Genomic DNA, 26,158 nt, shown 5'->3' with positions numbered 1-26,158 from the left:
GGTTTGGCTGTACTATTATCCCAATGTTACAGAGGGAGCTCGAGTCCCGAGAGACCATGTATGCAACAGTGTTTAGGCACCAGTGTGATTCCTCTAGGAGATGTGCTCTTCAGTACTTCCAAAGATCTGGGCAAGGGTAGACAAGGCTCAGCTTTACACAGATGTTTAGGTGCATATAAGTATAAATAGGTGTTTAGCAGTTCTCAGGTGACATGTCTGCTCAGGACATCTTGAACTTATTTTGGGCAAGGGCCATTTCTAGTCTTGTGTCTGGTTTTATATAACAATTCCAATTTCTTTATATCCTGTGTCTGATTTTTAACTCATGAATTTGGGGTTCACAGGAACAGAGAAAAAGAGATAAGGCTTGAAGTGTCACTGTGGCTTTTCCCCATTCCCGCTGTGCACATCCTCGTGAGCTCAGGGTCACTCTTCGCATGAGAAGCCCAAAGCACTCTTTCAGTAAAAGAAGAACTGACTTTTGGATCAAGGATAAGTTGGAGGTGCGGATCTGATGTGTAGGACTAACTTTTCTGCCAGGGATTCTAGTTTTATTGTCTCTTTTCCTAACTTAACTCCATCCAGAGCCAACACAAGAACTGAAAATGCCCTGAGCAAGCCTCTTATCATCATGGGATTTCCTGCTCAGCTTTATTGACTGAAGAAGTTTGGATAAGTATTTTAATTTATCTAGCCCAAACTTTTGAACTCTTACCTGTTGTTGCTGTAAGGAGACAGGTTTAGGAGCTTCGGTACTGAGGCAAAGCTGAAGAAACAACATGTGAGCTTATGCGTTTTGGAGGGCACAAACTAACAAATTATCTTCTTCTTTTAGCCTGCCTCAGCAGCATGTGGGAACAGTCCAGGAGCATGTGGTCACCCACCAGGAAATGACGCTTGTTTAAGATAGTTTGTTTGTAATAAAGGACGAGTAAGAGCTGAGCACAGACAGCTATTGGCAGGCAGCTGACTTGTGGTAACCCATGTCCTGCTCTTCCTCTGCTGGCCACGCACTCCTCTCACTCCTCTTGTAGGAGCTCCCAAACTCAGGTGACCTCTAGATGAGGTGCCTCAGATCACTAGACTGGCAGAAAGGTAACCCTGCAGAAAGAAACAGACGTATGGCACTTTCTGTCTGATTTAGTAAGCTGACAGGATTCACTGAGGGAGTCAGACAAGCACCAGGGATGGTGCAAAGGTGGGGAAGGGACAGCACAGTTAAAGCAGAGAGAAAATGGGGGATGAGAAATTGGAAGATGGCTTTGTATGGCCATGAGCAGTGTAGTCAACTCAGTCATCTTCTGGACCCTCTCCATAGCTTCCTGAGAGAGAGGTTTTGTAGCCATCATTTCCTGCTAAGAGCCCTGATCACCCGTGGACTCTCTGCTAAAGGGATGAATGGAAAACTGTGTTCAAAGAAAGGTGTTTACATTTTCAAGTCAAGCGTGCAAAGCTGGGAAATGCCCATGCAACTTAAATTCTACCCTCTGCTGTGCTGGTTTGTCTTCCGGAATGGGATAGGGATCCACAGGGTATTAGCAAAACAGCACAGGAGTTAAAAACTGCACTGTAGTGTGTTTGCACAAAGTGTGCAATGCATCTTTCAGAGCATATCCTTGTATTATGGTCTCCCAATGACCCCTCACACTAAAGCTGATTTCACTGGCACCGTGTTGCCACGGATGCTGAATTGGGGGATGTGTGGGACTAACACATTTGAATATTCATATACAGTTATGATTGGGGCAGTTTCCCAAACTTTGACAGAAGAAAGAAGAGGGAAGTTGTAATTGGGGATTTTTAATAATGCATAATTCAGTTACAGCTAAACATAATTTAACTGGGTAGTGGAAAAGAATTTCTAGTATAGGTGCTTCATCCTATGACATTGTAGAGGGCTCTGCAAACAGAAGAGCTTATCTGAAAGCAGAAAAAGACATTCGCAGGCATTTTTTTTTATATATATAATGAAAACTGATAGGAGCTGTTGCCATTTCCCTCATAGTAAATATAGAGAAAGAGATACCAGTGCAACAGGTTCATGGATTTGGGGAACAATCCAAGTCGTGTGAAATTCTTTAGTCTCTGGCAAAGTGAAAAAAATCACATCTAACTGTTGTCCTTTTAAATGTAAAACAGCTGCTGCCTACTGGCACTGCCTGGATGCCTACATACTTGACCACTTGACGGCAGAATTCCAGCCTCTAGTTTCCTACAGTTGCATACACAACATTATTAATGTCTGTTAATGGCATTTAAATGTCTGTTTACCAATGCTGCTGAGAAAAGGAGAGATTTTGCTTTTGCTAATGTGTTCTCTGTGAATTTGGGGTGGGCAGAGTTTTGTTAGTAAACCACTCACACCATGTGTTGATCTCCTCTTTCCCCCAAGCCAAAAGGGAATGAAGTTAACCTGGCATCAGTTGGCCCATGGGATGTCCCTGCAGGTGATGCTGAGCTACAGGTGTATAGGACTAGCTTAGTGATAGAAGTAATTCCTGGAAGCCGTATCCCTGGGAATATGGACACAAAAGAATGATATCCAAGGGCTATCACATTAGCCTTTCTAGTGCTGCAGTGACTTCCCTTTCACTGCTGCTGTTTGCATTCAGTTCTGGGAATCCCATCAAATACCAGAGTGGTACCAATGGCAGTGTACAGGTTTTATAGGTTGCAAACATCCACACCTCTTCCTCGCTGTGTTCAAGGTACCTGACTTTCCCCAGTTCAAATCAGCACAATCTGTGCCTTCTGCATCTAGGAAACAAGAGCAGAAAGGCACTGAAGCAAACCCAGAATAAGTCATCAAAAGAAAAGAGTGTTGTGGCTAAACAGATTGGAAACTTTGGTGGTCAGGGATTTCAGCTGCGTCCGTGGCTGCTACAGCTCAGTGTGTTATAACCATAGTATGAATTTATTTCAGATGAGTTTCAGCCTCCCTTTTGCCAACAGGAAAGTGGTAATCAATAATGTTGACTTTTTATTCTTCTTACTCTTTTCTTAGCATTATACAACCACTTGTAACCTTATTTATTTAAGCAATAAGGCCTTTAAGGGACTTTGATCAGCCTGGCTAAAGTTTCTTCAAAGATTAACTGACGTTCTTTAAAAGTACATCAGTTTCCTCTTAAGCAGGTATTTGCTTACCACGTAACTGGGTGTCGAGTGCTATGTAGTTATAAAGTTTGCTGGGCTCAGCTGTAGATTTCCTTAAGACATACTGCTGACATCACTGAGTCTCCTCTCGGACTATTTTTTTTTTCTCTCTCTCTTTCCCCCTCCCTCCCTCTCCTCCCTCCCTCTCTCCAGTTTCTTTATTCAGGTAATTCCAACTCAGACTTATTCCAACTTGTTTTTGACTGACAGTGTGGGAAGGGAGACTCTCTGAGGGTTGTGTTTTGTTGTTTTTTTTTTTTAAACCATGCACACATGCTTTATTGAAAAGACATCCAACTTTTTATAAAAAAGATTGTTTGACTTGTCATGACGATAACATCTAGTAAGGAATCTGAACATTGCTCTTTTACAGGTAAGAGGTATTTGTCAAAAATGCATACATGCTTAACAGTGCTTTTGAAACTGTGTGGAGCTGAAAGCTAATGAGTAGGTTCTTTTCCTATTTTTCTCTTATTTTAGTAATTTAAGAATTTAGAAACTGTCTGTAAAATAAAAATATTTATAAGATTATGCCTTCCTGTGAACTTTGAGATACAGGCAGTTTAGCGATGATAAAGCAAAAGCTGTCATGGTTTGGTCTTTCCACTGATGCAAGCTACTGAATGTGAGGTTTGTAATGTATGTGGCTGATAATTTTATGTGTTGGGGAGGGGGTCAGATATTGTACCTAACTTTGTAAACGTTTGCCTGCCAGAGACTTTTTCTCATAGAAATACATAGTGCTTTTTAGGGTCTTAGAAGCATATCTTTCAGTCAGCTTTTGTTCTTTCAATGCAGAAGTCAGTTTTCATTGACATAGTGGGAAAACTTGCCTAGAACTTTATCCAGTCCCTGTTACCTATCTGTATAAGAAAAGATTATGTAAGTTTTCTGTGGTAGGTATAAAGCATGTAAACAAGTCTGAGTTGGAGAACATTATGTATTTTCTTCCAACTTTTGCATGTGTCTTCATATTACTTGTTTACAACAGGTTTGGCTTATCCTCAGTAAACACAGTCTGAGCCTGTGGTACAAATTCCCCTCTACTTCAGTGTAGCTCATTTTTGCCTCCCTTTTATTTTCACATGGGGATCATGCTGTAAAGAGATTTACAGATAAGTTCCTTTTTTCTCCATGACGTGCTGGTTGTAAAAAGGAACAAAGCTAGCTTTCCTTTGTGAACCAGGAGTATCTACATTACTTTTTAACTAACCTTGTTTCCTCACTTGCCTTTGGCTGTATTGGGTTTAGAGGCATTTCTAGGGTCTTTCTGATCACAGTGCCTTCGTACCAATCTGCCAAGCCTATTGTCTGTGTTCTCCTGTGATATTATTACCTGCAATTTCTTTTTTTAAAATTGAGGGGGAATGGGGGCTATTTTTTAATCACAGAAATGTCTTCTTTATTTCCTTGGTTGTAAAATGTCACTATGCTCTCTGCACTCTCTAATAATCAGCTTATAGGAGGGGGGAAACAAGCCTGGAATGTAACATACTGCTGGTTGTACAGTGCAAACTGGCATTGCTTTTGTAAAGCAGAGTGTAGACGAGACCAAAAACTTCCCCAAGAATTTAATCCCAGTAAATGAGGCATGGCCTAGAGACAAAAACAGCAGCAGATGACTTGGGCTTCGGTTTTCCAACATACATACAATACTTCAGTTCTGTTACTTTTTATAGAATTTCAAATGAAAACAAATAGTTCTTTTTTATCCTGGCTCCTCATGCAATGAAACAAACAAGCCATCAACCCACAGCCCTGACTGGAGCTGAAATTTTTGTTTGTCCAGATTTCATTAAAGCAGTCTGGATTATTCCCTCCTCCTCTCCTGTTTCTGTCTCCTAAGCCACATAGTTCACAGGGACAGGCTGTATTCTTTGGGAACAGGTAGAGACCAAAGCTGTGAAGTACCATGCGGTACTCTTGTGAGGGGCCAAGAAAAACAGAAACTTAACTGTTTTGCATGCTGAACCTCAGAACATTTTGAAATTTGATTCACTTTGCTTCCAGGAAAAACAAAGCAGATTATGGGATAACTTTTTTTTTTTTTTTTTTAATGGAGGGAAAAGTCTTTACCTTATTGGCTATACTGTGTATATGAAAATTAGAAAAAATATTCGTTGGAGTATCAGTTAAAATCAACCTTTCAGTCCAAACAAATTCACTAGATGTTAAATATTTGAAAGCTACCTTCCTGCTGAGCTGTGCTTAACCCCTTGGGGTGAAAGAACATCCATGGCTTACTTGAATGAGTTACCACAGGCTTGAGGATCATTTTAGCACTCAGTGTGTTTGTATCTTTAATATGGTAAATAGCTTGGCATTAAGCATGTGCATGCTCTTGGAGTGAACAGGGCACAGCTGAAAAAAGTAGCTCCCTTGTATTGGCTGTGCATGAATTGAAACGCCTGCTCATTCTATACCTATCTAGCCTGAATGGTGTGAAATACACATGAAGACGAGCCAAAAAGAGTGGATACATTACTAATTGTGCTGGAGGAAGGAAGAAAAATGGCAGGTAAGAACTGTAGCACTTTTTCCTCCTCCTAAGCATATGAAATTGTCTTTGTATGACTAGCACGCTCTGAGGTTCACAGCAAGTTAGAGGTCATGGTCAGGTGGAAAGAGAGCAAGCAACGACATGAATGCTCAAAGTATTATCATCTTTTACTGGACAAAATAAATGCTTGGACATAAAGAGGGTAGGCATATGTTTTGGGATAACACATCTGCAGTCATTTTTACCCTCTGGGTAGAAAGTGTTTTGGCACTTTGCAAACCTTGGGCTGCCTTTGGTGAAAGGTTGAAACTGGGACAGGGGTTGGACCCAGCATGTACCTCAGGGAAGTACCATGGTGTTGTGCAGATTCCCCAGGTTTGCAGGACACCCTTGGGGATACTGGGAAGCCTTGCAAGCTTTTAGTCACCAAGGCTTAAGAATCCCCTTGGCCTCCTTGCTGAGGGGATTTGGCTCACTTTGCAGGTGTCAGTAGTGAACATTTGATCGTTTTGATCTAGGCATTTCATCACTTGCAAAGCCCCTTCCCTCCCTGCACTGTGTCTGCTGAGGTATGAGAGCCAGCTGCCTTTCTGTTGCCTCCCAGGAGGGCTTCTTGTTTAAGAAATGTCTTTCTTCCACTTGGTTCAAAGTAGCCCCTGCAATTTGACCTTCAGGGCATACTGCATTTTAGCTGGCTTTTAAGGTGGAGGGGAGCTCTAAAGCTTGGGAACTGCAGCTTGGTACATTTTAAAACCACACTTGACTCCTTTCTGGTTTGTTTTTCTCATGGAGATTGTCAGCTAGATTTGTCCGTGCTTAGAGAGCCTAGGTAAGCCACCTTCTCTTTGTAAATCAAAAGTGATAAAGTAAAATAAGTTTTGACTGGAACAATAGTATGGCCTGATTAGATTAATTTAATCTCCATTGCTTTAACTGAGGTGATTCACTCTTAGTTAGATCATAGCTTGCAGGATACCTCTCTGGTGTTACATTATGAACTTTTTCTTATCTACAGTTAACACTTTTGTGTTGAGGCTATATGATAAAAATGTTGTTCTGTTGAATAAATTACTGTAATCTATAATGAAGCAATATGTATAACAGTACACCTACTTAGATGACTTAAAAGGTATATTCTTAGCATGAACTGATGAAGAGAAAAGGGAAAAATAGATTATGACCAAAATTTCCCCTTTTCCTCACTACAATTACACAGCCTGACAAAAACATATAATAGAATAAATGTTCCCAACATTTTGACCAGTAAATAAATTCTTCCTGCTTAAATGGTTTTTATTTCAGTCAATATTTTCCAAGGAAAATGTCAACCAAAAAAATGTTTCTGAATTTTTCTGACCTTGTCTGTAAAGGTCCCCATAAGTGCCCCCTTGTTTTCTGCTTAGCGATGATCCCACCCAAAGCTGCCTACCCTTAGTCCTGGAAACTTCCATGCCAGCTGTCCTCTTTTGAACCCCCTCCAGCCTCTCACCCAAGCAAACAGGCTTCAGTTTCCTGCTGCCTTATCCAGAATTAATGTTTCCTGGAAGTTTCCTTCCTCAAACACTACAACACCAAACCTATCAACAGTCCCCTCTCTCTACAATATGCATCCAAACCACAACTCTATGTACTGCAGCAATGGATAAAAGGACTGAGGGAGGACAAGCAAAGATGTGCTTTCTGTGACTTTCACAGCCCTTGAGCAAGGCTGGGCTTCAGTCGCACACCAAAGGTGTAACAGCATATAGGAGGAGGTGTTTGAGTGATACAGAGCACCTGAGATTCTGATTCATTTTCTTAGGCAAATGACAAAACATTCTTGCAACAATGTGAAAGCTTAGGATGAAAAAAAGAAAAACTTCTAAGGCAACAATTTATTTTATTACCATATTGAGTTTCATTAACTGGCACACTTGGTGGCCTCTATGGTACATGGTAGTTGGTCTCTTGACTGTTACCAGATTAATGGTTTTAGATCACAACTCCTCTTTCCCTAAGACTAGGCAGAAGGTCAATTGTTACAAGGGACTCCGTTTATGAGTTATAAATTAACATAGCGAACGTCAGCTCATGGGTGCCGGCCTTCAATATGTCCGTTACCTGTTGTGAAATGTGCTACGTAAAAGGTGCTGAAAGCTCTTGTCAAGGAACAAAAAAGAGTCAAAGACTGAAATGGTCTGCAGTGTAAAATGCTTCCACAAGACTAGAGGTGAATGAACACAACTCAGGCAGGTGTGGGAAAACTAACAATGCTATTTTTATCTATGTATAATGGACAAACAAAAGGCTTCAGGTCTGGATCTCATTCACACTGTGGCCCTTTCACACTGCTAAGGGAAATGTAGAGGTCAGAAGGGGTTCTTCAGCTGGTGGCATCACACGATGAGCTCCAAGTTGAGGTCTGTTTGGTTTCATCTCTGAGAACAGATTTCAACAAGCAAAATTCATAGAATTATGCCATACTTCAGATAGCTTTGCAGAGGTCTAACCGTCTGTCATACTGCCAGGAATCCTAATAATATATGTTATTTTTCCTCATACTCTTTCTCTTCTTGAGCTAATTATGCCAATACACTTAAGATTACAAGCCTCAGTCCCTGTCCTCAGTACCAGTAACAAAAGTACTGGTGCTTCAGCCCAAGTCTTGAGGAGTGCCTGGTCCTTGAACTTCATTCCTACTTTCTTCTGTTGTTGCAGTTTAAAAAAAAAACAAACCACCAACCCCCAAAACCAAACCAACAAATAAAAAACAACCCCAAAGATGTACTGAACCTTAAATGTATATTTTTGGAACAAAAATGTCTAAAATTTAGTGCTCATTTCTTTTCCTGTCAGCTGTCAAATTTCTGTCAAATTTCCTGTCAAAATTACCAAAGCTGTGACTTGGTCATAACCCCGAATGATATTTATTGGTAGTAAATCTCCCTCCCCTTTGTAAGGTCTCAGGTGAGGGGGAACATAAAATCTTATTTTAAGACCATTTCTTAGTGTTTATGTGCAGAAATCCAAGAAAACATTTCAGTGGAGCAACTCCAGTGATATATCCTCCTACTGCATCTCGATGTGGAGTTCTGCCTTTGCAGATATATTTCTGGTTTGTAAGATGCAAAAGTGGGACACTATGCCTTTAAATGCTACAATACTTCTTTAGGTTTTATAAATAATGATTACATAATCAAGGAAAAGCTTTTGTTTCTGATTGCTTTATATGATCTTAAGAAACTTGTTAACCACCCAAGCTGTCACATAAAGACTGACAGTACCACAGAAGTCAATAACCCTTGTGTTCTCACTAGAAACTTTGATTTAAGCATGTTGCTAATAATACATACTATATGAGCTCAAACATTAACACTGAAATCTGCAAAAAAGCTGGGAGAAGGATCAGATCCTCATTCCCCAGCCTCAGAAGAAAACACTGGTCAAAGCTTCAGAATTCGCCAAGTTCCTAAAACTCCAGGTGCCATTAACAGAAATTACTTCTGATCTTCAGCTTTGCTCAGCTTAAGACAATACATGCCACTGAATGGCCCTGGTTTAATCTTCTTTTTTTCAACTGATTACTAGCTCCATGTTGCTGAATGGCAGGTTAGGCATGGTGAGGTAGATTTGAGCTGCACTGTGAAGAGGGGGAATTTCATATATGTCAAATGGGAAGCTACCATCGAATGGCATAAGAGAAGTCTAAAACATGAAGGGAGCAAAAAAAGCACAAGGAGTAGGCATTGATGAGAAAGATGAATGACATGCCAACAAAGAGCAAAAGAAAGCAGAGCTACGGGGGCCAGGGCAGTAGCTGTGGAAAGGTTAGGCTGTGAGCTTTATGGTTATGAAGTAATGAAAGAGTTGTTTGCATTAATGAAGGGAAAAATTATGGTCAAAATAGCAGAAAGGAAGTAAGATTTTTGCCCTAGCAGTTTCAGTCATTTGGCCATGGAACAGATGAGAAAGAGTGTGAACAAGAGGCACATTGGGAAATGGTTAATTAATAAACTGAAATTCTGGACTTGAAGAAAAGGTGGATTTTGGAGATGCTGTGGCCTCAAGCTGCCTACAGACAAGAAGTCTGAACCATACAGCAAGTGGAGCAGAGGAAGTGCTTTCAGAAAGAAAATGTCCTTTGGGGAAAGACTGGGTTTGACAGCGTGTCACCAGAGCAGTGAATGAAGGCTTTTTCTGTCATCTGACTAGTGGAGTCAGTCTCTGGGACTTTCAGCAATGGCACTATCTTAACCCCATTTGAAATAAGCTGCTGCAATTGATATATTCATAGTCTGCTTAGCTACTTTTTGCTACCAATTATCTTTAGCAATTGTCTGCAAAATATGAATTCTGTTCAATAGCAGTAAAATAACACAGAAGTAGCACTAAAATAACATATAAATGTCTACTAGGTCTAGTTACACATTTCCCATCAAGTGTGTTTTTCAATGAAAATGGAGGCTTTATTAGATTAAATATTACAGGAAAAGTACAGAGGGTTAGAGATCAAAAAGTTTGATTATTCCACTGAAAGAATGATCTCTTGTGGGAGATGTAGTTGATTTCCTCATACCCCAGTTATTCTTTATGCCTGGTCTCCTCCGCCAGACTATATTTCCATTGATGTATCAAGCCTTATAACAAGGCGACAGAAAGTAATTGGGGAATGGTGGTATTTTTTGTTCTCATAAATCAGGCTGCTTGGAAAACATCAAAGTGACTTCTGAAATTCACGGCATCTGTAAAACTTACAAAAAACAAGGTAGAAGTTGCTGAATATTGTAGAATTTTAAAAATAAGTTTGTGGTATTCTGAATGTAGTCGGAAACTATTCTCAGCAGAACATGAACAATGTTCTATTCAGTCTAATTACTTCAGTGATCAAAGCTAGACCTTCCCAAGTTCCCAACTGTAAAAGATTGTGGAGCTTTTGAGATGACATGGGTTCATAAAGGAACAGTCATAAAGATAAGGTATGTGTAAATAAACAAGCAAAATAACCTCCTTTGAGTATAAGGAAATGTAGTAACTTTGAAAAACAGCATGAGCTTTTTTCTTGTTTGGGCACATTATTACTGATTTTTTTTCAGCCTGTTGTACCATAGCACCACACAGCTTTTATGGAGGTTCCCAAGAAACTATAGGACAAAGAAAAATGACCAGTGAATCACACAGTTATGTCCTCATATCCCAGGAATGGGGACAAGCGTTGCTTCTGCTGTGTTGTCCTAAGAGGAACAGTAGTTCATTGCACAAGCTTCACTTGTCACTGAACCAGCCAGGAAACTCATATGGTCTTTACAGTTACAGAAGGCTGAGATTTTTCAGCCCCAAATCTTATGGGCTGAAAATGCAGATTTAGGTTAGATGAAATATACAATGAATTCATGTGAACAAGGTAGAGCAGCTTAGACTGAAAAAGTCCGAAAACAATTTTGAAAGTTAAAAATTTTAATTTTGACTTTGTGGAAGCAAGATGTTGTTATCTGTCACCTCAAGCATGTTTTTTTCCTCACCTGATTTAAATCAGACACACACACACACATCTATACAAATGTCAAAATAAAATGAAAGGTTTAGTTTTGGTTTAAACAAACAAAATCTTCAGTCCAGAATGACTTTTTTTTTTGCCAGAAAAGTTGAAACTTTTTTTTTGCATTTTTTTTTTGTTTGTTTTGATATTTTTGGTTTGGCGAGAAAATCAAAAAACAGTGATGTGCACCAGTACATTCATGCTATTTCCTCCCTTTCAGAAGCCACAGTCTCTGCAGCAGACTGAGGGGTCTGTGTCATGGAAATTGGCAGGGATCGAGTAATTTGGGAAAGCAATGAGGAAAACAAATATTCTTTTCCCTCTGATTCCGTGGGAGTTTATCTGGAAGACATACAATCCTGGCCTGTGTAACCTCCCAGTCAAGAAACTTGGGAAACAGATTTTTCTTAAAAATGTATATTTTTTTATTCCATTTTTTGCAATATAAGAGTGGCAATAAGGCTCTGTACAACGATAACATTTTGTTGATGGAAAGGATAAGTAATTAACCTAGCATATTTTCATTTCCATCCCCTCAAAATGAAGGGATACAAAACAGCCCACATATTTAAATCCGCAGGCTAATTTCAACTTAACTTGGCAGGTGAACACAGGCTTCAGAAATTACGTTCCAACAAGCTTCATGAAACTAGGTGGCTCTGTAAGTCAGAGAGACTTTATTAATGCCTTCACTGCAGAGAGGAAATCAAGGGGGACCAGCCTTAACCAGATATCAGAGAATCCCCATGGAGGCGAGTGCAACGGAAAAGGCTTTGCCTGGTGCTCGCACGTTGTTACAGCCCTGGGGTTCACCCTGGGGATGCACTAGCAGGAGGGAACAGGGCTTTGCTGGCTCCTTCCCTGTGGCCTGGGGGGTCCTGCCACCCCATGAGCTACAAAGGCAGCCCTTGTAGGAGGGAAGGCGTGGGCAGAGGTGGAAAGGTGCTTGTCCTGCAGCCTTCCCTCTGCCATGCTGCTGGGGGTGACAAGAGGAGCCCTTTGCTCTCAGTCCCCCACCTTTCATCGAGATGCTTATGGCCTGAAATACCCTATTAAAGGGAGCACAGAATGACACAGCTGAAAACTATCACTTCTATTTAAAACTCCCCAGCGTTTTTCACCATTAAGCTTTGATTTTTTTTTCATCCCTCTCATAAAATATCAATGCATTCAAGAGTGTTACTAAAGTACTTCATATAAACAGAATGGAAACACATACCAGCCAGCAGCTTATGCTACTTTGACTTTATAATTATTCATTTTTAAATCTCCTTAGCACTCCACAAAGACAGCTCAGAGTCCTAAGCAAGCAGTGGGGCTTGGACCCCATGCACCTCCACCCATGGGCAGAAACAGTGTTCCCATGGATGACGCTGGGACTCTTTCCTGTTTCTGCTCTGAAATAACAGGTATAACTAAATTCCTCTGGAGACCTTTCCTCCCTCTCTTCTACATGCTCTCCCCCTCCTCCTCCCCTCAAAATGTGCAGAAGTGGAAAAAAGGGCATTTTTCCATTCATTGCATGGAGAGTATGAAAGCTTGGCACACAAGTGAGCTATGTACTGGAATTTGGGTGGGTCTAGGAAAAAGCACAGACTTCAGTGGAAAACATATATGGGTGTGTGTGTATGTGTGAGAAAAAGCCTTTTAAACCTTAAATTAACCACATCCATGGATTGGTCAGAAAAAAAAAAAAAAAAGAGATCGCTGCCCTGAAATAAAACTCTGGGGCAGTACTGAGAATAAGCAACCCCACCAACATGAAAGTGTCACTGATATTTTTTATTTGTCCCTGACCACTTCAAAGAGACAGGTGAAAGGCCCCAGTTTACACACCAGTGCAGCATTTTAATGGTTCGTAGGACGCCCGTGACCATTTCTGTCCCCCCAGGAGCTGTGGCCACCCTCCCTGAGGCCAGTGAGAAGGCGGCGCTTGGCTGGGGCAGCAGCAGGTCCAGGACGGGAGTGGGGCCGGGGATAGAGATGAGGACGGGGACAGGTTGCATGAGCCCCAGGGTGACACCAGTGGGCCCTGGGGACTGCGTTGTGACTGTTTGGGCAGTGCTTTGGCAAAGCTCAAAGGGAGACTTGACTGGGTGAAGACTTTGCTCCGAGACCATAGTCACAGGCTGCGGTTACTGGGCATTGTGGATGTGTCTGAGACTTGCTGTTTGAGAAAGTTATTTTGTGTCAAGATCTAAAGACTTTATTAAGGGTAATAATGGCACAAAGGGAAACGTATGTAAAAGAAGATGCATTCACAACTGACTCTAGGTACACCAAAATCTCCCACATTGATACTCGATATTTGCAACTGCTTGTGCTTTACAGAATAGGCAATGCCTCATTTATGAAAACACACATACCGTGAAGCAATATTTTAAATAGTAAAAATGAACCTATGATTTCTATGTAAGTGCCTATATATGTTCACCTGTGAAATATCATGTCCTGATTTTATTGGACGCTATTGAATTTTCTTTCCAGCATTTAAAAGTTTTAATATTTTGTTTTTGTTAAGTAGCTAGCAAATGTTTGTTTGAGATCAAGTAGAACTTGTTCTCTGTTTATCAGACCTGGACAATCAAGGGAAATGGGTGCTTGGTGCAATTTGAAATCTTTGTAGTGCAGAGAAAACAGAGGAGGAATGAACATTTTTGAAGCTGTTGCGTCCCTCAAAGAGAATACTGGCCACACTTACTCTGTAATTCACAATAAACTAATTCATTATCAAAAAATAAGTAAGTAATCTATATGTGTCTCTGCTGTGCCAGTAGCATCATCTGTGCTTTACCTAAGAGAGAAAGACATCCAATTTAAAAATCATTAGGTTTGGGTGAGGGAAGTGGATACTTCGTCTCACAGGCTGCATTTTGCTAGCATGAAAGAGTCACTTTTTGAAAACATTTTCCACAGTATGAACTTGTTCACACAGGTAAGGCAATTCTTCATAACCAAATAACTTCCTGAGAAAATCAGCTTGTAACAAGTTTTAAGATGAAACCATGCCAAACCCATCCTTCTTTCTTGGAAATGTGCTTTGTAGTATTGCAAAAATCACACAGCCAAATTCACTGGTATGTCCTAGCCATGCATAGAAGCCATGAATTTGGCTTAATTAGCAGGTTACTCTGCATTTATTGTTACTCTGCTTAGATGAAGCAGGGCAAAGCAGCTACACCATACAGGTAGGAGAGACCTGGCAACTGTTACAGAGGAAACTACTGTAACAGGGTCCATCTTCCTGCTGGGTCAAAGTGTGCCGTTTGCCCAGTTAGATTTGATTCCTTCTACATTAGGCACTAGATAAACAAAAGGTTACCAATATACAGACCTTTAAATAAAATGCTTATTTCCCTTGCTAGTTTCCTTGCCTTTTGCAGCCCTACCATTATTTTCAATACTATTGAGGTTTTTACATATTTAAAAGGCGCAGAAATTTTTTGGTGGAAAATTCTTTTCAGAGACTGGTATTTCATTTTTGAGATTTACTGACTGCATAGAGATGGAAAATTATAAACATGTTTATTTCGGCAGTGTTTGTGAATGTGTACATGCAGTGGGATATTTGTGGGGTGCTAAGGTCATTCCTCCACCAACGTAATGTCTCGTGGTATGGGCTAAAGGAGTGCTGTGCTTTACAGGAAATGCAGCTTTCATATGGAGAGATCACATTAAAAAATCTGCCACAGCAGAAGCCTGACACCCTGCAGGGAGCCTCACCTCACAGCCACACCTACAGTGAGCTATGAGAGCCCCGGTGTGCAATGACTAATTAAAAGACAAACCCCAACTTGACTGGGATACAGTGCATGCATCATGCGATGAATTGGCATGGCAAATGGTAATTAAAAAGAGAGCTGCTGAGCCACTGGATGTATTCATGCTTGTACAGTTAACATACAGGTAGGATGCGATGGCCCTGCTCATCAGAGTGAAGACAAGGTTGGTGCTGGGACCTGGTGTCCAATGTTGGGTTTGAGGCTCAGGGTATCTGTAGTCCAAGAAGGGAAAGAGGGCCACAAACCACTCTAAATGATTTGAAATACCCCACTGCTGCCTGATAAATATCTTTCACGTACCAGCCATGGTAGAAGAGAAACAGGGAGAAGAAGAGGCCCTGGGGAAGGCAGACTGCAGACGTTTTAGCCAGCTTTCGTGAACTATCAGCAAAGTGCTAAATTTTCTCCCTGCTTCTTGCATAACCATGACTAGGCACATTACTATTCATTTTCAGCCACCTGCTGACAATTTAAATTAAAAATCTAGAGTAAGTGTCTGGTTTTGGTTTTGTTTGCTTGTTTGTTTTTAAATGAAACCAGATTTTTATTAGACCAAGAAATGAATTTGGAGAAAAAAGCAAACAAACAAGAAAAGAAACCACACAAGCTTTCTGTCCCACTAACCCTTCAGGTCTGAAACAAAAGCAGCAAATTTCAAACTAACGGCAGATTGGCAAATCACTTGCTCTGAGTTTAACTTTATTAGTATTAGCATTAGCATTGGTGTTAGTATTCAGTGGTAGAGTACACAACTACCAGCTTGTGAAGTGATGGGTCAGTACTGGAGAGGTTAAAAGCAAGGTGCTGTCCTTTACCTGCTGTGAAAGAAAGGAAAACAAGGGTACAGCCAAGCTACAGAGAGCAGGGAACCACAGTAACAGCAAACTTAGGAAGCAGCTCAGTCCGGTACATTTGTGCTCTGCGCTGACCTGGGAGGGGACTCCCTTCCCTAGGAACTAAACAGTGGATGGGTTCAAACTCATTATTTTCTATATCATTATAAAAAGCTGCCACCACTAGAAGGAAATACAGTCATCCCTTGGTTGTGTACAGAAACATGAAACTGTCTTGGCACATGAGCTCGTGCGGTCAGATTATAGCCAGGTGATTTATACCAGGCAGTATATAAATAAGCATAAAGAGAGGTAAAATATGCCTCTGGGCAAACAACTCAACCACCTTGAGCCCCAGCCCTGAAATCAGAGAGCCGCTCTGGGTGCCTTTGCCTGCCGGTGCTCCCCTGGGAGCCGTGCTCCAGTGGGGTGGCTTGTCCTCACACTGGGATGGGGAAGGCAGTGGGGGCTGTGTCAAAGCACACTCTCACAGCAGCTGGAGCAGCTGGCTGGCAGAGGGCCCATTCCCCAAAAGGGAGTTAAGTACTTAAGTAGGACTTAGGTAGGCCTTAGTTGACTCACTGAAGAACTATTTTGCAGAAAATCCCTGCCCAGCTTCTGTTTTGTGCTGGAAGTGCTCGACATGTACAGGTGTCTCCATTTCTGACCCTCATTTTGCTGGGCACCCAGCAGCTCTGCATTTGGGCATGCCACAAAACGCCCTGTAAGACACCAAATGGATTAGTTTATCTTGTGTCAAAGCAAGAAGAGCCAGAAAAGAAGCATTCCTTGGCTTTTCTTCAATCTTCTCCCAACATACCCCCTTCTCTACTTCTCGATCTCCTCCCTGCCTAGCAAGGCTCCCCGAACTGTGTGGCTGCTGCCACTTGTGTTCCCAAATCTGACCATCGAAGGAGGTGGAGGTGAGACTCCTCCCTGTGTCTGAGGCAATTTGTTCCCACATTTCCACCCTTGCAGGGGAGTTCACTGACAAGGAACTGGGTAGATAGGGAGGGGAGACTCTGCACTTCCTAATGAAGCTGCATCACTGTATGGATGAGCATTTATAAGGCCAGAAAGCAAGAAGACATTGACATTACTCTATGGCCAAGCTGTTAGGGTGCTCAGCTGGCCATGGGGAGTGTATGCTTCCATCTCTGCACCAAGAATTGCTTATGCATTTACACTCTGCCTTCCTGAAGGAAAAGACACCAAAACTGTCTTAACATGGACGCAGAAACATCCCAAAACATATTTTCTTGGCTTTGATTTTGGAAATGGCTATTTTGTTTTGACTGACACATTAAGTAAACAATGAATAAAAAAGTGTGTTCACTTGTGACCGGTCTTGAGGAAAACCTCAGCCCAAAGGATTGAAGCCTTGCAAAATTTGAAACCATTGAAAACAGAGTCATATGATGGAGGGGTCAGGAATAGGTGCTGTAAACCTACAGTAAGATACTTGCAGAACATAAAACAGTGTGCAGTCTTGTGAGAAACAGCTCTGCTGCTACGGCTACATGCTCCTCTGGTGGTGGTGTAAGCACAACAACCAGTTTGGATCTTTTGATTTGCAGAGAGTGGGAAAGAAGAAAGGAATGGGCTTCTAAGCAAAATGAGGGAAAACAGGACAAGGAGAGAGACCCTCACAGAAAAAAAGAAACACCTCAGGGAGAAAGAAGGACATGATGTAGCTCCTGAAAGCCCCCAAAGGCACCCTAGAAGGGAAGAGTGAAGAAATAGTGGCAGTGACTGCGAAACAGGACAGCAGTAGGTGTTAAGTTCTCTAAAGGTCTAGTGCTGGCCTTACTATTGACTGCTAACATCGATTGGGATAGGACATCACTCCCACCCTCCCTTAGCTCAGTTCCTTCTCTGTGGTGTTGCTGAGATGTTTGCCTGTGCCGGAGGCCTACTGTAAGGGGTCACTAATGTTCCTACAGAAGGTCAAAGATGTAAATGAAAGTGGAAGTACAGGGTATGAGCTTGATAAGCATAATGCAACAATAATGTCCCTTTCAGCCTTGCAGAGCAGTTCTGGCACCCACCTCCTCAGAAACAGAAAGGACAGGCTCTCGAGAGTCTGTTTAGACTTGCCCGGGTAGAAAGAGACAGCCAAGGTTTGCACAGCAAGAATGAGGAAAGGGTTAGTGGGTGGGAAAAGCATCACAGCAGAGGCAGGTTTTAAATGCTTAACTGTGCTAATGAAGTGTTTGAAATAGAATAGAGTTTGAAGCAACAATACCCCAGCAAGGGAGACATTCAAAGGTATTGAATGTTGCACTGCTGAAGAAAAGCTATTCGTAAAAATAAAAGAGGAGAACAGGTTTCTGGGGAACCTTTCTCTCTTTTCCAGCAGCATTGTATAAACTATATTACCGAACACAAAAAGGACAGTTTCAGACACTGATCAGTTTACTTACTTCTTTCTGAAAGAAGACTTTGGCATATTTGAAGGTTCCCAGACTGAAGGCTCTGCACGACCCAGTGCCCTGTTCACCCACAGAGCCCAGGGCAGAGGCTGGCGGGCAGGTTTTTCAGAGGACAGACAGCTCACTTGCAGTGTGTTAGCTGTTCAGATGCTAGCTGTATGTGCTTTTTCTCCACTTGGAGGTCTGATCCAGAGACCTGTGAAATCACTGGGAGCTTCTCCATTAACCTCAATAAGCTTTGAGTCATCTTTTGCCTTCTCTCTGCCTGCTTGGTTGTTTTTCTATTTGCTTGCATCAGTGTAGTTTCCAAGGCTCATCTACGTAAATCGACAGTTACTGCAAAACCTTACATCCTGCCCTTGGAAAGAACAAGATTCCTGAACAAAACTCCCTTAGAAACAATGCACCATGACACTTCTCCAGCTTTAATTCATCTTCCATGGCCAGATGTCAGGCAGGCAGCCTAGGACAGACAAAGATGAATTTGGGTTTTCACTTTCTTAACACTGGTCTGGAAACGGTTGTTGCCCTGGCCTTGCCGTGAGTGATGAAAACCACGCCGCTAGCTCCCGCACTGCGCTGCTCACCCCCAGCTCCGAAGCCGTCAGTTCTGCAGCCCCCAGACACTATCCTGCCTGCGGGCTCGGCCGTGCCTCTGCTTCCACCCACTCCTGGATGCCCGAGCCCGGGGAAAGTCACCATTCACTGGGCTGCCTTGCGCTGATGGGTGGCTCTACGGAGGGATGGGAACCTGAAAGCACAGCTTTGGGAACAGATTTGGACTTGAGGGCGTATTTACAGTTCTCTTGGCTCAGTCCTTTTGTGAAAGAAAATAAAAAGGTGTTCATTTAGTTCTTAAAGGCAGCATCTTTCACAAAATGACTGACTTCCAGCCTGCCTATCAGCACTCTCAACGCTGATCAGTCCTAGCACTGAAGGACTCTTTTATGAAGTCCAGGGTAGCGGTGTCCAGCTGTATGACTGCGTACTGCAGCATGTGGCCAAGACGAAGCATCTTTTTGCAACCACTGCTTCCCTCCCTCTACCTTTGCTCTCTGCTTTTCTATTCCATAACTCAGCTACAGAGGAGGTTTTTGCTGGTTGATAATTGTGCGGCATAACCTGGTGCATTGCCCAAAGGGACGAGGGTGTTCATGCTAGGCAGAGCACTGAGAATTCAGGAGGGACTTTTACAACCTACTGAACCACATCAGTCCTAGGAAAGATCTAAAGATTATGTAGTTCTTTTCAATGTTTTCTTTCACAACCCTGCATTTTTTTAATGCCAAGACTGCTAATGGTTTATGCTGGTTGAAAAAACAGTTCAAGTTTTGCCCCTGTATCAGAGTAGTAGTGAAGTGTGCATGAGGGTTTGCTCAAGTGGCAAAGGATATCTGATTTGAAAAAAAGCAAACAGCTGAAGCCATTTGAACAAGTCATGCTCCTGTACACTTTTGTGTCTGCCAAAAGAGATCTTGCACAAGCAAATCTGGCTTCATGCAACAGGAACATTTTTGCGTGTATGCAAGCTGGCTTCGACTTCTTGATAATGTGGTCTCTGGAAGCAGTGTTAATGTGCTTGTTATATCCTTGGCTGCTGGAATTACCTTAACATCAAGGTATTCATGGTTGGTGGTTTGGTATGTAGCTCTATGTTTTATTGACTTTGTCTGCACTAAACTTCCTTACCAGCATGTGCTCTGATGGGCAGTCTCCTTTGGCTGTTCCAAAGGGCTGGTGAGGAAAGGAGGTAATTCATAGGACATTAGAGTGCTAGACAAGTCTGAGACAATTTCATTTTTTTCCCTTTTGAAGTATCTGTTTCCTTAACTGTACTTCAGTTCGCTTCTATTTGCAGCTACAGTTTCAGTAGAGGTTTTTTTTACAGTAATAAAAAATACTTTATCAGTGTAAAATCAGTTAGCTAGTGGGCAGTAGATGTTCTTTTAATTTAAAAATGTATACTATTATTACTCAGGCTTGTTTGCTTATATTAATGTACTGTGGTAGATGTGCTTTCTGATTTAGCAGGAAAGGAGTAGGAATGAAACAAACCAAAATCTTTTGGCTGAGGTGCTGGGGATGGTTGTCAAGGTGTAGAGCATCTGAGGTGCCTATATAAGGTATAAGGAAATAGTAATGCAGATGTTATTACATGGGTTTTATACATACGGACACCAACAAATCATTTACTGTGGGATATTGTACTGGTCACTTCACTCAGGAAACAGTGGGGAAGTGGAGGGCAGGGGAAAACTCTCCTCTGAAGCCCAGTTTTGTTCCGCTGTTGGTTTCATCAGAGTTTCTTCTCCCAGGTGACTGCTGCTGGCTGCTGCCAGCAATAAGGGAGGGGAGCAGAGGCAGTGCTGCTCCAAGGCGGCATGACAGATCCTCTCTTCCTGTATCAATGTGGCAGAGAAGAAGGGAAGTATTTCTGCAGGGAAAGGAAACCGAGATGAATTTCCCTGGAGAGGAAAAGAGCACTAGAGGAATTCAGGATCACACAGGAAAAAGTGATGTAAGAGAAAAAAATAGGAAGCAAATCAACACAAAAAATACCCTACCACCAAAAAAAGCACCAGAAATTGGCTGGGATCCATTTCAGGAAATCACTGTAAAGCTGAGTAACTTTGTCACATACAGAAATACAAATCAAGGGAGGACACAAAAGGTGACAGGGGAGCTCTGATACAGCCCCTTTCATCTATGGCGGACTCCAAAACTAACAGCTCTGCCACGCTGACCTCACATGCGGAGATGAACTTTACACATGCGAACAGTAGAGAGGCACAGAGAGAAGCGGCTTTGGTTGTGAGATGAAACAGTCTGGAGCGTGCCAGACATTGCCCAGGGCTGCAGCAAAACTTTATGTCTCAGATTAAGCCTCAAATGGCAAATTCTGTGGCTGTCCCTCTGTTGGCGTAGCCCAGGGAAGACATTGTGCCTTGCAACAATCCTCCTACCTCCCATCTTGTGGGGGGAACTCTTCTGCTACGGCATGTCAGTGTGTCTGTGATGTTAGGTGTCCTCTGCCAGGTCTCGAAATGCAGCAGGTAGCAGTGTGAGGATTTTCTCTGTTTCTCCCGGACAGGGAACAATGCATTTCAGGGCAGAGCAGAGGCAGGGGTAAGAACTCTTACCAGGCCCTTGTGCCGGTTGAAACTGTGGACCCGGCTGGTGCTGCAGACGAATGGTGCAGTGTAGACGTACCGAGTCTGGCATGTGAAGGATGTATCAGAGCCGCAGTGCATGTGGGGCAGAGCCGCTCCGCACAGCATGCCCAGTACATCCCAAACGTGCAATATTTACCGCACATATGCCGACCACTTGTGCAGAAGCCAGTGTTTCTTGGGCATGGTAAAGCCATGGCGAGTGTGCTGTGCCGACTGTTCATGCGCCCCTCGCCTTGGGCCACCCCTGACCCTGAGCAGGTAAGTCTGCTCTTTGCCTGCCCCACCAGCAAAAGACTCCTGCCCCACCAGCCAAAGCCCACCAGCTGGAGTAATGAGGAGGGAAGGTGGAGCCTTGTCTGTCTCTATCCTGGTGGCCTCCAGAGGAGAAGGAGGAGCCGGCAGCCCTGGGGAGCTGCTCCCAGGAGCAGGCATCCAGGTAGGCTGAGCAGGGGGATGGGATGGGGCTGGATTGGAAACGCCAGCTATCTCCTGGCCTAGCAATCCGTGGCAGGGAAATTTGCTCTGACAACGTAATGTTTGTGCCTGGAAGTAGTAGCTAAAGGGAAGTGTGCTTGAGGAGAAGAAGCGTACTTATTTCGGGACAGATTTTTGCATACATTTTATAACCATAGCTTATGCGGGGTGAGGTTCGGTGTGGGGAATGGAGCCTCTTCACTAAGTGGTATGCATTTTTCTAAAAGCTTTCCCATGAGAGGTTGCCTGTATTTAACACGCACTGACAGTAGCGCTTGATTTTGAGTTTGCCTAAAGAGCAGTTGCATGTATGCGCCTTCCCACCCCTACTCCTCCCACCCCCCCATTTCCTCCCGTTGTTCTTTTTCAGATCACTTGAAGGTTTTTTCCTGTTTATTATCCGGACATGCTGCGCACTGTGGGTTGATTTGACTGTCACATAAGGAATCTCCTACTGGGATCATTGATGCACTCCTTTCTTATACATATGTATATGGCAATGGCTCCTTGGCTATGGAAGAGAAATGTTGGTGATTAAACCAAAATTGGAATGAGCTACAGGTGTTAATGGGAGTTAAGTTTAATTACCCTTTCCCAGAAAGCCTGCAACAGTGTGATGGGTATAGTCATAAACAAAAATTCTCCTTAATTGACATAACAGGAAAGGTACTTCAGTGAGCAATTATGCTGATGTCCTGGACTGGCACATGTGTGTACCACAAATATATCTTGTACTTCCTGCAAAATTCTTTTAAGTAACTATAAGGAAGACGTTCTTCTTTTTTTTTTTTTTTTTCAGTGGTTCACGAAAAACGAATCACTTACTTAAGGCTCTTTTTGAGGAAAACAATGGAACAAAACAATGCTTTTTGTACGACCTGCCAAAGCACAAAGGATGCATGGGATGTTTTCTTTCTTTGTTGTTTTTGTCAGCAGGAAGTTTTGTTGCTGGAAACGACTATAACATGCACTGTCCTCGCTCTACGTAATCGCTGTCTAGTCCTGCAAGCCGGGTCTTGTTACTTGCCTCATCAAACTGGCACAGGCACTGTTCTGCTTCACTCTGTGGGCTTTGTTCAGTCCTGAGTGTCTGCACACTTATTCTCCATCCGGACTGATGCACAGTAAACAAACTTCAAGAGTCGGGTGGTCCAATGACTGCTGGGTTTGCGCAGGTCAGGGCCCATGGCTAGAATGCTGACTTGGTGAATTGCCTCCTTTTTTTTTCCTTAGACGGCTTAAAATCGGAGTGCTGTACAGTGCAAACATCTTCGAAGTGTTTTCAGGTGTAAATATTCCTTTCCAAATCTCAACTTTGATGTGTTCAGGTCTGCTTTGTTTCCCTCTAGGTTAGTTGTAAGTTTGTAACAAAGAGCCAGATCCGACTGAGTAAATCACTTGTGGAAGTTAATTGTTCACAGTGAAAGCTGGTCTGGCTCATTTTGTCTCCGTCGCAGGAAGAGACAGAGGTGGTGTGCTGGATCTGCGTTCTAAACCAAGCATTGACGCGACTTTAACTTTGATCAGATGTCTCTCTTCAGGGCATTAAAGAAAACCTGCTCAGTAATCAAAAAGAGCCTCTTCTCTAGAGAAACGTAAGAAAAAAAAAATTTAATGCATTTTACAGAAATAAAGTACTAATATAAAATTTCAGCTTTGTCAAATTTCTTTTGCAGGCTATCATAAAAGAAACTTACTTCTCCATATCTGGCAGTCACCAGAATCAAAGAATGATTTATTTTTTTTTTCCAAATTATTTGTAATGTCAGATATTGTATGATGGTAACTTTGTATTCCAATTGTTTTTATTCACTGCTGCTGTGTTTAGATTATGTTTGTGCCTTCTTTCCATCAAATGCTTTTCAGAATCAGTTATGTACTTTGATTTCATTAAGTAATAATCTTCTTTTATTCTCTCCTTAGGACTGAAGCAGTAAGAATGGAAACCACAAAGATTAATATGTCCCGCGTCCCACTGGTTAACGGAGGCATTGACACTGCCATGCTTAAGGCACACAAACCCCGTGTGATGTCCAAAAGTGGTCACAGCAATGTGCGGATAGACAAAGTCGATGGCATTTACCTACTCTACCTTCAAGATTTGTGGACTACAGTTATAGACATGAAGTGGAGGTACAAACTCACCTTATTTGCTGCTACTTTTGTTATGACCTGGTTCCTCTTTGGAGTTATCTACTATGCCATTGCATTCCTTCATGGTGATTTAGAAATAAACAAGTTCACCCCAAAGCGTGAGCCATGTGTCAAGAACGTAGACTCTCTGACTGGGGCATTCCTCTTCTCCCTGGAGTCACAGACAACCATTGGCTATGGATTTCGTTTCATTACAGAGGAGTGTCCTCATGCCATTTTCTTACTTGTGGCCCAACTGGTCATCACCACCTTGATTGAAATCTTCATCACAGGTACCTTTCTGGCCAAAATTGCAAGACCTAAAAAAAGGGCAGAGACTATTAAATTCAGCCACTGTGCCGTCATTACTAAACACAATGGAGAACTTTGCCTAGTGATCAGAGTAGCAAATATGAGGAAGAGCCTTCTGATACAGTGTCAGCTGTCTGGGAAGCTTCTTCAAACGTATGAAACCAAAGAAGGGGAGCGGATCCTGCTGAATCAAGCCAGTGTCAAGTTCAACGTTGACTCCTCTTCAGAGAGTCCATTTCTCATTTTGCCTTTAACCTTCTACCATATTTTGGATGAAAGCAGCCCTTTAAGAGATCTCACACCTCAAAATCTCAAGGAGAAGGACTTTGAGCTTGTGGTGCTCCTGAACGCCACGGTGGAGTCCACCAGTGCTGTCTGCCAAAGCAGGACTTCCTACATCCCTGAGGAGATCCACTGGGGCTACGAGTTCGTGCCTGTGGTTTCTCTCTCTCCAAATGGAAAGTACGTTGCGGATTTCAGTCAGTTTGAGAAGATTAGGAGAAGCACAGATTCCACTTTTTATAGTATGGACTCTGAAAAACAAAAACTAGAGGAGAAATACAGGCAGGAGGATCAAAGAGAAAGGGAACTGAGAACGATGTTGTTGCAGCAGAGCAATGTTTGACTGAATGGACAAACTATTCTGATTAATTCTTTTCGCAAACTGAAAAAACATAATCTCTGTGCTGTATGTCTGCTATGAAACTGGCAGTGAAGTCCTTTTCAGCAAATAGCTTTGGTGTATAGTAAACCTATCCCTTTGTTTGGCTGAGTTGTTAATCAAGTATTTTGTAATTAGGCAGGATTTCTTTGTTCATGATCGTGACTTAGCAAAGTTGGATTTGTATTAAGTCTCTGCCTTAAACCACCACTAAAAGCAGACACACCACTTTCCGTTTGGAAAGTGAAACTGGATGCACTGTGCTGATTCCTTCAAATATTTATTTGACATGGTTTTACTGTGAACACGGATTCACAGAGACAGCACACCGTACTGCTAGAAGAAAATATGCTCCTTTAAAATATGTATATTTAAAATGTATATTCTCATACCAGGTATTGCCTTAGTGGGGATTCCTGGCACTGAACGTAAATTGATTGGAGATACAAATGGTTGGATGTGGGAAGAGCCTGTAGGGAGGTTATAAACTCCTTCTTAAATCTTGAAGGAGGGTGACAGAGTAGTCGTGCTGGGTGGTGAGGAAGGGAGCTCGCTCTCTGTCTCTGCTACTCAGAGCTCGTTTTGTGATTGTTTTGTGATCACTCACTTTTTTTAACCTCGTTAATGCCCGATTTATGTATAACAGCAAAAAGGGGAGATGAGGGCAAGATACACAGAATCATTACAGTAATCAACTAAGGTTAAAGCTGGCTTTGAGACACCTGTTTTTTATCCAATGTAAGTAGTTTGCAATAGCAGCATAACAATACATTTCTACAGATTGCTTGCTTTGCTATGGACCGTATTTAATTTTGGTTAAAGGAAAGCTGTATAATGTCTGTAGACAACATTTACTTTCTTTGGCAACCATAAAGGACAAGCATTCCTTTCATCCATTTCATTTTTGGTCTATTAAAACCATTCCATTAATAAAGGAATTTAATTTGAGCAGCTCCTGATCTCTTTGTGGCACGGGGAGAGGGTGTGGTAGCTCGGAGAAAAAGCCGAGTGCTTGGTGTAGGCAGTTGCATCCCGCACAGAACCCAGGGACTCAGCACCAGGGACTCAGCAGATCACTACGGCCGTCAGGTTACGGGTAGCAAACCAGGTAGCAGTGGTCTCCACGTAGCATACCTAGTATACATAACTCAGCTTTTTTAACGGGACTTAGAAATTATTTCTGACTC

At 42.4% G+C, this 26,158-nt stretch overlaps 1 protein-coding gene across 5 annotated transcripts in view; it reads left to right on the top strand.

The window, feature by feature from the left end:
• The window catches only part of KCNJ15 (potassium inwardly rectifying channel subfamily J member 15), a 35,381-nt gene extending 9,462 nt beyond the window's left edge, over window positions 1-25,919 (top strand). For 2 of the 5 annotated variants that reach the window (XM_075034718.1, XM_075034715.1), the window contains exon 2: window positions 23,789-25,919. In XM_075034718.1, coding sequence (XP_074890819.1) covers window positions 23,805-24,935 — 1,131 coding nt within the window. In that variant the 5' untranslated portion in view covers window positions 23,789-23,804 and the 3' untranslated portion in view covers window positions 24,936-25,919. Of the gene's footprint in view, window positions 1-3,236; window positions 3,530-5,587; window positions 5,675-23,291; window positions 23,461-23,788 lie in introns of those variants that run through there. The other 3 variants (XM_075034716.1, XM_075034717.1, XM_075034714.1) reach the window with 3 other exon arrangements.
• Window positions 25,920-26,158: the final 239 nt, after the last annotated feature.

The sequence above is a fragment of the Buteo buteo genome, chromosome 8, assembly GCF_964188355.1.
Source record: "Buteo buteo chromosome 8, bButBut1.hap1.1, whole genome shotgun sequence".
Classification (NCBI taxonomy): Eukaryota; Metazoa; Chordata; class Aves; order Accipitriformes; family Accipitridae; genus Buteo; species Buteo buteo.
This window is presented reverse-complemented; position numbering and strand designations above follow the sequence as displayed.